Genomic DNA, 18,662 nt, shown 5'->3' on the forward strand with positions numbered 1-18,662 from the left:
AATGACCTGGCTTACAAATAAGAGGTGAATTCCCCAGCTAAACCTTTGAATGGCAGAGCACTTAGGTGGGCTGTTCAATCCATGTTTGGGCACTCACACTTCTCTTGCATCCCTTTTGCTGCAGGAGCACAGAAACCACATCTTCAGGAAAGGCTTCAGAATATGCCATATAAACATGCTCAGTAGTATCTCAGCAAATGACCACAAGTCTGATTTTTACAGCTACTTTTAAAAAACCCAAACCAAACAAAAAAACCCCACCAAACAAACCACAAAAAACCCAAAACCCAAACCCAGGAAGCTCTCAGAAGGAATTATAGAAACCTTTTTAAGAAAGTAAAGAAACCCTAAGAGCAGGAAACATTATTGATAATAAGATCTTCCTATGTTTTAAAAGGATCCTTCAACAGCGCTGTCTTTAACAACTGGTACTTTTTATATATCTTAGTGCCCTCCCCCAGTTTCCTAGTGTGCAATCAAAGCCACTTTTTATTATTTTTAGATGAAACACTGGAGCAGTCAAGGAAGGAGAGGAGGAAGAAAGCATGGAAAATAAAAATCAGAGCGAGTGATCAGGAAGAAGTTGCTTTCATTTTTAAGATATCTTTCTTTATTAATGTGAGTTAAACCTAAGGCATATCTTCCATGCAGCTGTCCAGAAAACCTGGCCATGGTTATGCACGAAGGAGCTGTCAGTCTTTGCTGTTATAATCGCACTGAAATCATTCTGCGTTTTAGATGAAATTGATTTAAAACTACTTGGGCACCCTTACACTTCCAATTAGTACCATCGTTTTTGCCTCTTGTGTCCTTCAGATAATCATAGATGCCTGCTTATTCTGCCATCTCCTCATTCTCCTTCCTGCCTTGCTGTTGTAGCCTACTACTACTGTGTTTTTAATGCTAAACCTTCCGTTCATAGTGCCAGCAGTGTAAGATATTCACATGGAAACGTTGAGGATTATTTTTTCCAGACTTTCATGAATAATCATAGGGCTGCAACATAGTAAAGTTTCTCTCTGTTAGATTTGCCTGTTAGATGTCATGGAAAGATAGATTAAAATTCATTGGACACAGACAAAGAAAAATTTTGGATCTACCCTAGAAAGGCATCTCTTCCATCCCTCAGAGGGGAACTGCTTTTCTTTGTTTTGTTCTCTTTCAAAGTAGAGATCCCCTTCTTCACAGCAGGAATCCTGGAAATCTTGAATTTGTGTTTTGGGGAAAAACCCATCAACAGCAAGGCACATAGAACAGCTGCAATTTTATTTTCATCTTCGGGAAATAAGAACAGCAATGAATTTTTTTTTTTTTCTTGCCCTCAATTTGCCCGGTTCTCAGCATCCGCTGTATGTTCCCCAGGCTGCCTGAATCCCCCTCGGTCTTTTTTCTACCTTTCTAAGGAAATTGGGAGAGTAAAGTGGGAGAAGAAAGTCTTTCCAGGTTGAAGAACGAGGCAGTATTTTTGGACAAGGGAAGCATAGGAAGTGACTTCATCCTTTTGCAATGGGAAGTGATAGTTATAATGACATGAACAGTGCTATGCAAACCAGTGGATTGTCTCAGTGCCCATGTAAATGCTGGATTAAAAGAGCGTGAGATAGGTATTTCAGGAACTAAGCAGGTTGTTGACTTTAAAATTGCTGAAGACTTAGCTGAAGACATTCAAACACAATCACTTGCTCTTTAGGGCAAGTGCCCAAGGACCTGCACTTGGTTTGCATAGAATAATGCAATTCAGGAAGAAATCCAATTACTGAGCTAATTATCACCTTGGATGAGTGGTAACAACCAAATTTAAAGCAAGAGGCCACTGGAGGAAAGCCCAAATCATCCACTAGTCCCAAAAGTTCACTTTGAGAGGTCCTCGTCGACAGTGAAAAGCCCAGGAGTAAAGGTGTCGCTGGTTTGATTGTTAAGGCACAGTGTATTATAGCTTAATGCTATGCAAATTCCCATTGCCTTCAAGAGGTACAAACATAGCTTTGGTTACTAATAATTGTGGAAGATTTTTAAAGTCCAAAATGGATTACCTGACTGAATTTATTCAACTGAACTGAATTTCAGGAGGGAAGTTTGCTTTACAAACTGTCTATATTACCCTCGGTCTTAAAAAAAATTAAAATTATGCTTCAAAATATCTGTATAAAGCTTTGAGTTTTTCTGGTAGTGTCTGAAAAGGTAAATCCTTTCTTGTCTCATGTCCTGAGGCCCGTGTTTCAGCTGCTTAAGCAATTGTTACTGTGCTTGGAATAGAGGATAGAACTGCAGTGGAGCCCGGTTTTGTTTTGTTTGTGAGAGCTGTTCTGTTCCCTTCCCTTCTTCCCAGTCAGGCTGCGTTATCCGTCTCCGAGTGTCCTGAAGCACTTGTGATTTTCCCTGATGGTTTCATGCATCTTTCTCTCAAAGGAAAAAAAAAAGGGGGGGGGAGAAATGAAGCCAGAGCTGCATGCTGGGCAAAAGGATTCCTACTTACTATAGATTAGAATTTTCTGAAGTATTGCTTGATTTGTATGGGTCTCAATATTTCTCAAGAACAGAAATGCTTTATAGGTTGGTAAAAAATTGGGGTAAAGAATAGTATTGACTTGTACCTCATACTGCCACACTGATTTCAGAGGGACTGAAAGTTAATAAGGAGTCTCATAATCTTAAAACATATGCACTTGGAAATCAGCAGCGTTTCTCTGCTGAGAATAGAAAATTGATTGAATTCCATAACCTAATCTTTATGCTTACTCTTGCATATGTTGCACTTGCAGGTGGATGTATATCAGGGTAGAAGAATTCTGACAGCCTTTTTGAAGTAAAATCATTCTTTCTGTTCTGAACTGCTTAGAAGGCCCTCCCCCTGTTGCCATTTTCTGTTGCATAGGAAATAGAAATTGCAATTACAATAAGCTGAGCCAACCAGAGGCAGGAAGATAAATAATACATCAAATAAAATGGTAATCTCTGTAGATAATTGTTAATTACAAATAATTCTAATTAAGACTCATATTCTCTCCAACTGTATTTCTTGTAAAGTAAAGAACATGCCTTTTTAAAGCAGAAATCAGTTGCTGGTAGGGAGTAGAAGTAAAGCAATTCTGTTCCTCTATGGAAGGCTGTGTGCAATTTTTCTGTTGGTCGGTTTTCCACAGCTTTTTAGGGGAGGCTGTAGAGAGTGGATGAAGAGGCTTTCTAACATTGGGGACATCAATGGCATCCCTCTCCCAGTTGGCTTCAGCATGAGCTTATAGCTTCAGCTCAGAAACTTCCAACGTTTTAAATAACTTGTATATTGACACACAAAATCCTGGGAGCCAATACTGTGATGAGGACATACAGGCTCCCAGAGACTCTCTGTTGTGCTTCAAAGAGAACATTACCCTGGGTTTACACCATCCTTTTTCAGCATTATTTAAGCTGTTTGAAAGCCTCCCATATAACTTACACCCTCTTTGCCACAGTCTTCCTCGGGCCATGTCTAAGTTCTCAGAGCGAGTAGCTAAATTTGGGCTAAGTTGACCAGCCAACCCGTTCAAAAATCTCCACTGTGCTCCACCCTAATGAGCCAGACCCCAGCCAGTCCCACCTGGCCATGCCATCCTCATCACAGTTTGACAAAGGACATGATGAGGACTGTGTCTGGGTCTCTTCCTTGGGTCCCGTGCCAGGAGAGATGGTGCCTTGGCACATTTCCCTTTTGTTTGCAGGCCGGTGAACAGATGAGACTCTCACCACTGTCACATGTAACCTTACACTGACTGTGGTTTAGGGCAAACAGCTTTGTCTTTCCCCATTTTCTGTTTTAACCCCATTTACCAAAGAATGATAACATTTATGTATCTGGTTGATAGGCCTTCTGCTAAGGCTAGTGATTGAGGGCAAAACTCAAGACAGTATTCTTAATGAAGTGTCCTGATATCATAAAGCACCACTGCCAGAGCAGTATTTCAGGGAAATTTATATTTACTGTAGCATTTCTGTTAGCCAGGCTTTCACTTGTACCCTGAAGGCTTGGGAGATGGACACTTGGGAGGTGCTTTGGACTTTTAGTGTTGATTATCCCTAGTCACCACAACAACTGTCTGTATGAAATAAGACCCTGTAATTTACTCTTTTTCAAGTGATAAGAATGACCAGGGACTCTCTCGTCGCTGTCTAGCTGAATATAAAACTACATAAAGTGATTCTTGTTGTTGTTGCTTTTCCAGAGATGTTATACACCCACAGAAATGTTTTTGCACAAAGAAAACCCCTTGAGTCCAGCTATTTCCCTTAAGGCTTAAACGGGAAGAGAGACTGATTTAATATGCTTTCTATTCAGTGTTTTGGTGGCACCTGGCTGATGTGCTTCTGGAGCCAGTTCAATTATTTAAGTACGTAGTGTTGTGTGTTATCACAGATGCCAAATTCTGAATGGACTCTACCCCACAAGAAGGAAAATGAGGAAGAAAGAGTTTGAGGAAAAGGAGGAGGGGACACAGACACTTTTGTTTTGTGTGCTGATAAGCTACAATATCAATAGCAATACCGAACTGAAATAACTATATATGCCTACTTGGAGTAAACCAGTGAACGGATTATAGTGTGAACTGCATAATGATATAAACACAGAGTGAGAAGATACATTAAAAAGAAAATAAAAATGTGGGTTTGGGAGAATCTTATTTAAAAAAAAAAAAAAGAATTGGCTGTACAACATGTCTTTATTTCCAGCACCAAAAGATCGGACCATTCCAACACCAGACTGGCAATTCAGATCGAAAAGGATGCAGGTATGGCCTGGGAGTTTGGGTGTTTGCTTGATTTGCAAAATGTGATGTATTTACACCATCGAGGCTTTGCCTGGGAAGCTGAAGAGATGCAAAGAGTTTAAATGTTGTGTGAACAAACCAGAGCATTTTAAATGTAGCAGAGCACCGGACTTGATAAGTAAATTAGCTCTTCAGTTATGTGTAGCTGATCAGATAGCTGCTGGGCTGTGAATTGCTTGGTTAATCATGACATTGCTGTTTGTGCAGAGTACGCAGCAGACACCCTAGCTAGACTCTAAGGTCAGCTGTGAGCAGGGAAAGGTCTTGGAAAAAAGCAGCAGGTTAACGGTGCCCATACTGCTGAGCAGTTTGGGCTGACAGGTAGCTCCTCTTCCCTGGAGAGAAATCTTTTTGGAGAGGGAGGAAAGGGAAATTGGAAAACTTGCAGGAGGGGGTAAAAGAAAGAAGTAGGAAAGATGGTGGGTTTGTCCTCTGGGTATTGGTGCATTAAATGAGCTCCGACCTTGGCAATGTAAAGCACCTTCCTCGGCTGCACCGAGTGGTTCCCGTGAGACTGGGAAATGAGAGCATTTTTTGGCAAGTCAGTGGATGTGGAGAGTGTGTGGTACCTCCGCTGATGCTCTTCAGCACCTGGCAGGACGGAGCCCTTTCCAGGGGAAACCGATACCAGTGTTTCATGCCAAATCCCAGACCCAGTGGGAGAGGCCAGCGCTTCATAGATGGGTTTCTTCTGCTTGTGTTCTGCGCCTGATTTTATTTTGCCACTGAGGTGTCAGGGCTTGTATTGTGGAGCTATAAGTTTACATTGTAATTATTGCTGTTATATTTTTATTCCCCCCCCAGCTTTATCCTTATCCATTACATCAGTAGCATGAATACACATCTTCAAGCAGAAATGGGTGTAATCCAGGGTGTCCAAGAAGGTGAGAGAGGTATTAGCAGTTTGAGGCATATATAGTGTTCCTTCATTATTTATCGTTTCAAGGTAGGGAGTTAAGATGTTTCCCAAGGCCATTCTGTCATCTGATAGCAATAACATTTAGCATTATTATATATGCTAATAAGTTAATTATGTTTTAAACCCCATAGCTCAAGCAAAACATTCCTTTTGTGTGTGTGCTTACAAGATTCATTTTATGACTCATGTAGATTTTGACCAACTATATTCTAGAAGGTGTATAGCTGAGTATGTCTGTATGTGCATACACACCTGCACGTACATACATACCAGGGCTGGATGCATAATGGCCATGGTGATGAGAATCATCGTAGTAACACGCCCACTCCTCTTCTTGTATTGAGGAGCAATTTGCAGGGGAAGCTATAGCCTGTCATCCTCTGGATTTTTTTCTCCATGTTAGATCTGCTTCTAAATATGCACATACATAAATATGCATACATACCTGTACATACGTATCCAGATACACTCTCATGTATACAAATACACCTACAAGATGTTGGTTTGTACATGTGTATCTATTCATGCACCAGCGTTTTAAAAGTATTGGAAGGTGAGACACTGACCCATTATAGAAAAGAAAAGCAGTTCTCATGTCAAGCATATATTATGTAAAAGAGTACAAGCACAAAACACCACATTGGATTATGTGGCACTGTGTTAGCATTTGTGAGAGGTTCATTCCCTTTCACTTTATAATCACCATCATAAAGTGCTACTTTTAATCCAGTTAAATGCCATAGGCCTTTATGAGATGACACTTCTAGACTGTGATTGGGTGTTTTTCACCTGGACAATTGGTCCAACCAACATGTAATTAGACAGCTGTTATTTTTAAAGAAGTGGTAGCAATTCTAGTGGTGAATGAACCTTGTTTCATTCTTTCTCAATATACTATATCCTCATTTTAAGTACCAACAGATACTTCATGGACAAAGCCTTGAAAAATTCCTGGAGGACTAAAAGAAAAAAATCCCCCCAAAATTACTGGAAGCTGTGTGACCGAATTCTTTAAAAATCTCAGAAATAATACTTAGATTTAAGCTTATGTACTGAAATAATCATGATTTCTTGTTTCTTAAGAACAATATGTAGACATTAACTTAGCACTGCAGAGACTTTCAGTGGAGCCAAAAAATTCTTGCTGTTGTAAAACATGAAGGTGATTTGATTCAGTCTGAAATACATGTTATCACTGATTTTATATTCTATTTACAACATTGTTGATATTAAACAAAAGTTTCAGGCCTGATTCTCTGAAAGGCTAAAAACCACCTAGGAAATGTAGATTGTATAAAGTATCAGGAAGATATCATCCAACTAGAGGAAGAAGCTTTATGCAGGAATAAAAAAGAACATGGGATTTTATGCAGAATGGCTTAGTGTATTATAAATTTTATTCTTTACAAATGTGTGCTGCTCTGGTTGTAGGAAATGATGACAATAATCTCAACTCCATTTTTTATGAGCATTTGACAAGATCTCTGCAGGAGTCTCTTTGTGGAGATTTGATTCTGGGCCGCTGGGGAAACTACAACACAGGAGACTGTTTTATTCTGGCATCGGATTATTTAAATGCCTTTGTGCACTTGATCGAAATTGGAAATGGCCTTGTCACCTTTCAGCTCAGAGGGCTGGAATTTCGAGGTAAGGACCCCTGATGATTTAAATAACAACAAAAACAGCAACAAACCCTGTCTGGCTTTTTAATCTATCACAACTCTATAGTAGGACATAGAGTTTAAGGACCTTTCTCTCTCTCTTTTTACAGATATTTGTCTGTCTAAAACCTCTGTACTTCTTTGTATCATTAGTTGATTGACAATGGTTTGGAACCTAGATGTTAAGAAATTTGAAGTCATGTTCTGCAGTACTGTAAGACTTTCAGAAAGAAGGCATGTTAAGTTATTTGCTTGGTTCACAGATCTTTTAGGTTATACTTAGTTATGTTTGCAGATTATTTCTTTCCCTCCATAACCATGAAAACTGAAGGTGTTCTTAAAATTGTTCAACCCCCCAAACTTGTCTTTGAAAAAAACCCAAATATCATAAGACCCAAATATCATGTGTCAGATCATGCAAGATGCCAGTGCTGAGATGGTCTCCGTCATAGTAGAACAGGAGAGGAGAAGCAAGTCAATCAGGGCTTCATATTTCTCTTATTTAGGAAGTGCTGACTTCACTTGAAGGAGGGACCTCACTTTCATCCTGTTCAGTATATTCCTCTGTCAGGACACTCCTCTTTAAGGAATGGCAATTGCATCCCCTTCCTCAGTAGTGTGGCTTTTGTGAGGCCAGTTGCTCCTAGTGTCACATTCCTGTCCTTTTGTCTGTTGTTGTCCCTAGAGTAGGAAGAAAAATGGAAGTAAAACCACAAAACTTTTAAAGAGCTTTTAAATTTTGCTCGTGCTACACATATTGGCTGCTTGGGTTTGTAACCTTTCAAAGATACCACTTTGCAATTGCAGGTGATGGGAGTTTTGAAATCCCAGAACAAACAGCTTCCCAGGCTCAAGGGCTGAGCATCTAATGGGCAATGTGTAGAGGAGTGTATGATCAAGGCAACTTTTCAACAAGGCTGAGTATGAGAAAATAGGAGACAGACTGGCCCTTTGAATGCACTTAGGTGTGGGAGGATTAGACTAGGAAATAACATGTGTGGGCTCAAGTCTTGACTCTGTGACAGATGGCCTGTAGGATATTGAACAGGTTGTGGTAAATGCTTGATGTTCACTTTTCTTCCTGTATGGTGGGGACAAAGATAAGGCTCTTGTATCTTGAGAAAAGTTATGTAGAAAACAGTAAATACCTGAAACAGCTCGGTATTGTAGTACCTGAAGAGATACCTATTCAGCACAAAGGCAAACTGTAAGGAAAAGCAACTGGAAAGGAAGAGAAAGAATTTGTTTATCAGCCTTATAATTTCTTGTTGTTCATGATGATGATGATGTACGTGTGGCTCTGTGGCTTTCTTCAACTTCAAAGACATCAGTGCAAGTATTATCTCCTCCTTGTCTGCCCCCAAGGTAAGCAGTGGTACTTCTATGTCAGGGATAGGGACTGAGGTTAAGTACCCTATAGAGTCCACGGGTGGAGAGCTTTTTTTGGGGTAGATTTGGAATTTGCTATTACTTCTTTCAAATCCAGGCCAGACAAATACAGATTTATGTTGTTCTGCAAGAACAGTTAAATATTGTGGCAGTTCAAATCTCTTAGTTACAGTACCACTGGTTTCACAGGCTGGTAAATCTCTGAGATAAATGCCTTTTTTTTTTTTTTTTTTTTTTTTAAGACAGTTTTAGTCAGCCTGTCATATTTGGTTCCTCTTAGGTTGCTCACAGTTATAATTCTTCATGGAAACTCTGTGAAGTCAAAAACTAGTTCATTCGTTTCTGCAGATCTGAAAAGAAAAGTGACTTCCAGGAGGGATTTATGTATGTTAAAGAAGAGACATATCTTGGATAACATTGACATTTAGTTCAGATTTGTTGGGATTTTGAGTAAGCAAGACCATGTACATTGCCATTAACTTGCATTCTAATTTCAGAAAATTATCTTTGGTGATCATCCTTTTGTGTTAACATAGTTCACTGTAGGATTTGAAACAAACAGAAGAAAGAAATCTCACTTCCGTGCTTAAATTACATGAGTTTTGTGAGTGGTTTTTTTTCCTCTGTGCAGTTGCCACCTACTGCTGGGTCCCTCTCCATCATCACCATCCCCAGGCAGTTCAAGAAAAGTAAATCTTGGAAACAGAGATGAAAAAATCTCAAAGGATCCTCAAACCACATGCTAGCTGGATAAAAAGATCAGGAGCCTAGCAGAGGGGCTTAGTGAACTGGAAGTTGAATGGTGAACAACCAGATAGCTTTGTTGCAAAGTGGTTTGGGAAGACTCTATTTGACTTTGAGCCAGGATGGTTCATTAGCAGGCAAGTGCCATTTTGCATTTGGATCTGAGAGCAAAGCTCAAAAATTGCTCAGAGTATTACTGAGGGAAGAGACTCCCCAATACTGGAAGGAGAAGAAAAGGATGGAAATGGGAGGGAAATGGGCTCCCCCTCTTCTCTTCTCTGAACCCACCGGATGATGCTATTCCAAGAATAAGAGAAAATGTGTAGTTAGTTTGTGTCCTCACAGACATGGCATGTAAGGAAGGTTTCTCCAGCTTTCAGAATATTCTCTCCAGGTAGAGATGTTATGGGAGGAGAAATTAGGAGTGTGTCAGTATTGTTACTACATTGTTTAGCCTGGAACAGAGAAGCCATGTAGGATTGAATAAAAGAACATCCCTGAGGAAAGAACAGCTCAAACATGTAGGATTTGACATGCCATGTGAGCGTTGAACCTCACTGGACCATGCAGAATGGGTGCCAGAGAAACTACATGAATTACAAGCCTGCTTACGGATGGAATAGGAGGAACAGAGGAGCCCAGAGGGGGACCAGGCACAAGCCCGATAAGATGGATGGACTTCATGGACTCCAAAGCGTGGGCAGATAGTCTGCTGTGTGCCCAGGGGAGACTTGCTGAGGCGGTGTGCTGACCCCAGAGGGTTGCTCGTCTCTCCAGGTCACCCATGAGGGCTGCTGTGCTTTAGGTAAACTACGCTGCAGTACCGTGCCCTTCCTGTAACAGGTTTTGTCCTCGTGTCAACAAGGCCCTGCCGGACACAGGGGCACGCTGTCTCAGTGAAAGGAGCCAGAAGGGCTGGCCTGAAGGCAGAAGCTGCGGAAGGGGACAGGCCAAGCGCTGTCCTGAGGAAACTCTGTGAAAGCTGAGACCGAGCTGAAACTCTTCCTTGGAAGGTTTTCTTTGCCCCTTCCGTTGAGCGGGTTCCCTGCAGGGGCAGGGAGTCAGAGCGGGCTGCCCCCAGGCCGCACCAGGAGCCATCTCCTGCGCGGACTAGGCACGTTCTTCCCCATTTCAAACCTTGCAAATGGCGGGTGGGGGGTACAACTGAATACAGTATGATTTTTTTCTGCCTAAGCGGGAAGAGTGTGTGCAACTGCCCTAGAAGAACCTGGTGGTTTATGAAGTCAAGAGGCAGTTGTTAAGCACTAGGCTCGTTTCCTCTGCTTTGGGCATCTTACATTCCTGTTCTTAGTTGTCTGGTCGTGCACTGTTTTTCACATAGGACCCTGAGTCCTTTCACTGTACAGAATGGTTTCCCACAAGGAGGGGAAAAAGGGCTAGAGGAGGAACTTGAAATCTGTAATTTCTGAGCTTTGGCAGCTTGACTTCAATTTCAAACGAGTAATTTTAATTGAGGGCCCTAAAAATCTGCTGTTCTTTAAATAGGAAATCTATGTTTGCTTTGGAAATGAGTGAATCACAACAGTGTTCTCTGTGTCTGTGACTGTTTTCTCTTTGTGAGTAAACCAAAAGCAATATTTGCATTGTGGAGCTCTGGATTTTCCTACGGGTGTTTCTCATTGTGGTAGCTGAAGAGCGGTGCTGGCAGTACTGCCGAAGAAGGGGTCACAGACTCTTCTGGATTTAAGTGTACTGGGGGCAGGAGGTACAGCCTCCCCAGTTTGCAGTCCAGCCTAACTGAGAGTTGGCATTAGAAACCACTGATTCAGATGCCTTTCTAACTGTATGTAATAGAAGCATTTGGCTCAGCTTTTAAATGAAAAAAAAAAAAAACCCAAACAAAACCAAACCCAACCAAACCCCTGCAGGCTGGGTAAGAAGATACAGACTGAGCGGACTGGAAGAAGAGAGTCAGCAACGCTGGGATTCCTCTCATCCATTTTTAGTCTTGTTCAAATTAAGCGCCTTGTATGAATTAGTTCTTCAGTCTCTCTTTCTCCGGACAGAGAGGGGATGTGCCTCCATCGTGTCATTCATCCTGTGTGTAAAGAAGCGGGGAGGCTCAATACCTCCAGGCATTGAGAGGAGACGCCCAGCTCCTCCTTTACCAAAAACGAAGAGAGGGTGGTAATGAAAACTTTCAGGTAGCTGCACGTTGGTGTGGGGGGAATCAAGCCCTTCGGTAACTTAACTCTACTGACTGTGTTAGACCACAGTGGTATGCTAAAAGCAGCCTGCCAGAAGAAATACATAATGTATCATTTAATTTGAAAGGAACAGACAGGGGAAAACCCACAATCGGGGAACAAGCAGAAAGAATGTCAAAATATCTAGCTCCCACAAGTTCCCTGTAGAACAAGGAAGACTTAAAATATTTTCCTGTTTAGTCTGTGCCTCTACAAAATGTCTTTTGGAGAATATCCAGTTAGGCGTTACATGTGCAGAAATTACTTATGGATGGTGATGCTGAAATCTTGAGGAGCTGTTTTCTAACTCCTGTCCGGTATTCTTCAATCATGTGATTAACTTCTAAATCTCTGCTGTGATTTTTTGTTACTGCATGTTGCACGTGCAATATTCATGCTTCACTTGGAACTTCATTAGATGAATCAAGGAAAGAAGCGCAGAGCAGACAGAGATGTAATTGTACGTAGTGGAAGGCAGCTGTGACAGCAGGATGGGATCGCCTGTGGGGCTTTCTCTGTGTTAGCTAGCTTATTTCCCACGCAAAATGGTGTATGAACGCAGCTAGTTTAGGGTATACGCTTTAGGCACAGTAATCATGTCTAAGAAATAAGGACAGTTACTCATTTCTGCAGTGTATGTGTATGCTGTATAGTTTTATTACAGTAGCAAGTACATTACCAGTGTAAGGAATATTTATTGATGTTTGATTTTTGTGTCTGAAGGCTCTGTAGCACTGGCAAGAATCATTCTTTATTTAAAGAGTGATTGCAACTTTCACTTTTTGCTTTTACAAATTGCTTCTTGCTGTTGGGAAATAAAAGTGCCCACCTTCATGTCTTTCCGGAGACTACACTTGAAGTATGTTCAGTATATGCACCAGACCATCTAAAGGTATTGATAAATTAGGAGGAGTTCAGAGAAAAGCAGCCATTTTTAACACATCTCTTTGGAGAAAAGGTTAAAAACCAAAACTACATTGTTTGTGGGAAAGAACAAAAGCTGAGAGACACAATGCTCAGAAATATTGGAGGCATGAACAGAAAGGATGCAAAGGGGTTTCCTTAATCTTGGTGATTTAATTGGGAAGAATGGCATGAAACAGGGAAGATGATACTTTATGTTGAATGCAGGAAATCTGTGATGTACAAGTCTTTCTAGGTGTACAATAATGCTTCAGCAGTGGAAACAATCTATGAATTTCAAATAGGTTTAGAATAGTTTCTGTAACACAGACTAGAATAAATATTTGATGTCTTTTTTTCCCTTTCCTCCTTTCCACAATTTTATGTGTATATATGGGTGCACTGGAGAGGACTTCTGGAAGGAAGGAAGGAAAATGTTGTTAGGTGCACTACAACGTTTTTATTGAGAAAATGTCTTTGCCAGAAACAAAATGTTGCGTCTTGCATTGCACTCCAAAAGAGGTGAAATGAGAGGGTTTCGTGGTGTTTGGTAGCTGAAAGTTTAACAGCTAGCATCCTTATGGGCTTCCATAATGTGTCTCTGTGGACTAAGAAAAGGAAAGGTTTCTGAGGAGAGGGGATGCCCATTATTAGACCGACTGATCTGGTTTGAAAACCAGACTATTTTTCAGGCATACAAGCACCTGAAGCAGCTGAAAACCAAACCACAGTTTTATAACTAATAGCTTTGATGTTTGAGAAATTGATACTGTCTTTTTAAGTCCTGAGATTTTTCTTTGAAACAACCTGAGACTATCAGAGCCTGTAAATTACTGTTCTTAATCGCAATTCCACAAGGAAAAGAGCAGGAAGGAGCAAAACCAGTTGCTGGTTTCCAGAATGTGTCCAGTTCTGGGGTTCATGAGTTTTTGTTTGGGAGCTCAGTTCACTCCCTTTTGAAGTATTTGTTTTTCTGTGTTTCTGGAGCTACATACGATGCTTTTTCAGGAGAGGATGGCCTTTCAATGGCTGTAATTATGCTCTTTGTGCTTCCATTGGGTGATAACTTGCTGCTTATTAAGCTGCTATCCTGAGCCTTATCCATCAGAATTTGGGAATACTCAGATTTGCAGCAGAGCTCAGGGGAGCAGAGTCAGATAGTTCCAGTGTAATGCATATATTTGTAAAATATTCACGTGCATGATTTTGCCAAACGAATGGTGAGCAACCAGGCGTTTTTGTGGAGTTGTCGATGACGAGACCTGGCCTACAAAAGGAGTTACCTTGGGCTTCAGTCCATCTTCGTGGCTCCCATCTCCATATCCAGCTCCATCTCTCAGACTTAACACCCGGTTAAATCCCCTGGTCCCAAACTGGTTGTTGGGGTCACAGAATTTAAAGCTTGAAGTGCCTAGTGCAGGAGAGTGATTTATGATCATCTTAATGTCTGTGGGTTGGGGTTAGTGCATGAGCCCTATAAGCCCTTTCTATGTACATTTGCACCCTAGCTTATTATAGGTCAGCAATCCTTAGTGCTCAAGCTATCACTACCTTCAGCCACAATAATTAGTCCCCATTCTGGATGTGTTATTAAACTGAAGTGTTTTATGGAAATTAAAAGTATGTGATTGTGTTACGGGATTTTCTTTCTGGCCCTTCAGAACAGAAAAATGCTTTTCACTCACTGAGTTTTCAAAATTGAATTCAAAAGCACTCTGATTTCAGCCTTAAATTCTAGAAGGCTGGGTGGTCATTAATTTAGGTGTATTTTATGTGTCCTCTCGAAGCGAGATTACAGTCTTCAGTTTCAATTTTCTCATTTCCATTTAGGTCAGATCATTCTGGCAGAGCAGAAGTCAGTCCTCAAATCCTGATGCGTCAGGAAAATAGAAAGAGCTCCAAGTTCTCACCCTGGTTTTCTCCTGAGCTCACATAGATTGACCTTGCTTTGTTCAGCTGGCACATGTTTTTGCATTGATGGATTTTTGGCAACCATCCAGTGTTAGATCTTACAAATGAATCGGTCTCATCTATGCTAGCAAAGGTCACAGTGAATGTCTAAGCTTGAGTGAAGTGTGAGAGCTTATTTTCTTTCTACTGCAGAAAGAAATGTAAAAAAAAAAATGTTTTCCCTCGGATTTTAAAATCACTAATTACCGGTGAAAACATCTTCCTGTGTTTTAATATTTAATGGTACTACACTTAATTATATTGCAGAACTGAAGTGCACATTCTGCTCCCTGCTCTTTGGTTTTATGAATAATTCTCTCAGAGTTGCTTGAACTTGATAATTTTTTGAGAAGCAATATAAAAATTGTCATTTAAATCATCAGCTTATAACATATACACAAAAGTTTAAGGTTACCCTTCTGTAAAAGATGTACACAAATGCTTAACTTCGTTTACAGTGACTTGTCCCTTTTGGCTCAATGCATAAAGCTGAGCACATGCTCTGAAGTCTCTGCAGTACCAGTGTCTAGAGTAATGAACCAAAAAGATTGATGTAGGCACTGGTAAAATGAAATTTCTTAGTAACATGCAAATCTGTGGCATTGAAGTCCAGCCAGTGCATTATGGATTAAAGTAAGGCTCAATTAAAGATGAGAGAAAATTACTGGCAGTCTTTCTAGAACTGACTGCAAGAATTGGGAGGGAACCAACATGTACTTGAGCATCAAGCCTGCATTTCATCTTTGCAGACTTGAGTCCTTTTACTAGATGTTGTTTGGAAATACTAATCAGCAGCATGATGGCAGGAATAGGGATTTGGTGTTTTGGCAGAGCACTGGCCATGGCTCAGGTTACACTTTTAAACTTAACAGGGATACCCCAGAGGCTCTGCAGGCAGTCAGGACACCAAATCCCCAAGGTGGTAGTACCCAAGTCCATCAAACAGCTTTTGTTAAGCAAATGCATGTTCGCCAGATGTGGGATTGCACAGCCCCGATTTCATTCTTTGGAATAAATCTGCAAAATGACCACATGAGCTCCTTTGGTTGGTTCCCAGAGCTTTTGTAATAACACGGCCCCAGTTAGAATGTCTCTCACTCCCCAAGTTCAATGTTGATTGCTCCCACCGTAGTACAATTTTAACTTCTGTTGATTAAAATTACCTAGCGAAGATGACTTGGAGACATTTTTACCTGTTGAATTTACCTGAGAATGCAAATAATTGTTCTGGCATCTTGTTCTGTTTGTTATGCATGTGATGACAGCTTCCTTCAAACATTGAGGGTCTCTTAAATCTGCCTATTATTTGCCTTGCCAGCCTCTTTAGGCCCCATAATATATGGCTGAAGAAAACTAGTAATTAGAGAATCTGCAGTAATAATATTTGGTATTTATTAATAGAGATAATACAGAGAGCACATAGAAACAGCCAGCATTCCATAGGAATGAAATGTGATATTTCCATACCAAAACAAAAAAAAATATTCAAGGATAAGAGTTACATAGGCTGAGCAAAGCCATCTTTAATTCCCTTAGTTGTAAGGGGATCACTGGCAGTTGTTTATTAGGTTTGTGTTTTTCATCAGTTATAAACATTGGCAATAATTTAGCACCTGGGATTAAGATGTATCTTCTTTTGAATTCAGTTTAATACCGAGAGACCTTTAAACTTTCAAAGCAGTAGTAGTAACAGCACCAGCATTGAGTAGTTATTTTACTCTTTTCAAGCCATATATAAAAGAATATGCCTTTCCCTACTTCAGTTTGAGTACGATATCTTTTGACATGACTTCAGAAAAGCATCCACTGACCCAGAGCAGTTGCTGCTGAGTTGCTGTTGAGCAATAAGTGTTAATTCATGTAGAAATCTGTGAAATACAAAGCAGAAGCAGACCAGTTCATGCCCAGTCCAACTGGAAATGTCAGCTTGATAGGTCATGTTTTGGACTTTGCGGCAGTGTTGAAAGGAAAGATATTTATATTTGGGTGACTTGAAGGCATTTAATAATTTGTCATATTGTATACGCCTGAAGTCTAAGGAAGAATACATATCAGTGTGTGAACAACACTGGGTACACAATGTAAATTTTCACTCATAGAAAACTGAACAGAGAATACCGGAATATACTGGATCTTCCCCCCCCCCCCATATCTACAATCCTGTTTTTTCCTCACACATTTCCTTCAGAACTTTCTAAGAAATTATTTTTTTCTTGTATGTTTTTGCTTGCTGGATGTATTTTAGAAAGTGTCCAGGCAGAAGAGGGAAGGTGATAACCAATACTTTAACATATTTTGTTATATTTTGAAAGGCTTTTCTTAGTGCAGAGAAAGGAATATTCTGGGTGCTACTTCTATGGGTACAAATGAAAGTCCACAGCTTGTTGACCAGACAGTTGTGATGGGACCGGGATAGACAGTCGAGGGTACAGCGACTGTCATGACACCACAGAAAGGCCTTTGGGATGCTGCCTTGCTCCAGGCTCTCTTTTGGGCTGCTGGCAAACTGCAGGGGATTGGAGCTGACGCTGTAGTCTTTCCTGGTCCAACGTTCAGGTGACGAACATGGCCAAATTCTTCTCCCTTTTACAGTGACACAATGGAACAGGTCTGTTGGTCCTGGCTGGGAGGGGGGGGTCATAGCTGTTGAACTGCAGGACAGTGTCTAGCACCTTCCTCTCCTGTCAAGACCGTTTGGAAGCTGACGGAGCCAGCTCCCTCGTGGGGTGATACTGAACCTTTGGTGGAAAGCCCATGCTTTCCATGTTACACCATAGGTGTAACTTGCATCATAGGAGATGGCCTTGAAAGATGGTTTATGTACAAATTTAGTGGAGAGTAAGCTCTGCAACAGCCCACAGAGAGTAAATTTTAAAAAGATCCATACATCAAGAACTCATGTATTCTGAGAACAGTGGGGGGAGCACATGGGCGTCCACCTCGGTTTTGATTTGCAGTGCCCTACATGGTGTTGAAACCACATTCATAGATTTTAAATCCCGAAAGGCTCAGCTTGACCATCTAGTGTGCACAGCACAGGCCAGAAATGCAGTCTGCAGAGCAGATATATTATTGTTTCTGCATCTGCCTCATGACTTCTTTATGAGTTAACATCTCTTTTTCAGAAAGATTTACTCTATTTTGATCTAAAGCCTGTGTAATGGGCTAATTAGAAAGCTGTTCTGTCCTCATGATATAGTGCCACTAGTGCTATTCATTAGAGATGTTTGATCCAGAGTAGCATTTACTCCGGTGGGGGAGAGAACAACCCAGTGGATGTTATTTTTGGAACTTGCTTTCCAAGATAGTTTGGTAAACCCAGATTTTACAAGTGCTCCGACACACTGTAAAATATTTCTTTGCATCCTGTATGTTATTTGAAGAAGCAGACTGAGACTTGGATCAATTTGCTTAATGTGCCTGATGGAGCGAGACTCTTTATTGTTGCTTCCTGGTGAGTTTTTATTAAGGCAGAAGCTGTAGTCTGTAGTTTAGCTCAGAACCAAATGCCTAGAACATTAGATCAGGCCCTTTTGGCTTTTATAGGTGATAGTAAATAAATAATGTACAGCTCTTTATTTGCTACTGTGCGTGGATCAATTGGCTCATATAATTTGTTGCCATAGCTCTTCCTATTAGATTTTTGCTAAGTGCCTAGAGCCTTCAATCATACTTTTTCAGCTTGGAAGAAGTCCTTTGTTTCCTCCTGCCCCAATAACTGGCAGCATACTCTCTTTTTCTCACTGCCAAGGGACATATTGCCAGCAGAGAGAAGTGGAAGCTATTACAGAAGGAGATGAAGACAATGAAGGCTGCTGCTGTTGTAAGCCTGGGCACTTGCCTCACTTGTTATCATGTAATGCAGCCTTTAACCTGCGATGGCTGACATGGGAAATAACACGAACCCAGTACATCCTGGAAGGATATAGCATCATTGATAACAACGCTGCAACAATGCTGCAAGTGTTCGATCTGCGGAGAATACTTATCAGATACTATATAAAGGTAAACTCTTTGGTAAAGTGTACTTCCTTGCCAGGTTTGTCAAATAGAAAGAATACTGGCAGTCTATAGAAGAAAGAGCATT

At 40.8% G+C, this 18,662-nt stretch overlaps 1 protein-coding gene across 1 annotated transcript in view; it reads left to right on the forward strand.

The window, feature by feature from the left end:
- The window catches only part of PCNX2 (pecanex 2), a 164,927-nt gene that overhangs the window by 120,288 nt on the left and 25,977 nt on the right, over positions 1-18,662 (forward strand). The window contains exons 24-26 of the mRNA XM_052805317.1: positions 4,705-4,763; positions 7,153-7,368; positions 18,327-18,580. Of these exons, the coding sequence (XP_052661277.1) occupies positions 4,705-4,763; positions 7,153-7,368; positions 18,327-18,580 (529 nt within the window). The remainder of the gene's footprint in view (positions 1-4,704; positions 4,764-7,152; positions 7,369-18,326; positions 18,581-18,662) is intronic.

The sequence above is a fragment of the Harpia harpyja genome, chromosome 13 (genome assembly GCF_026419915.1).
Source record: "Harpia harpyja isolate bHarHar1 chromosome 13, bHarHar1 primary haplotype, whole genome shotgun sequence".
Classification (NCBI taxonomy): Eukaryota; Metazoa; Chordata; class Aves; order Accipitriformes; family Accipitridae; genus Harpia; species Harpia harpyja.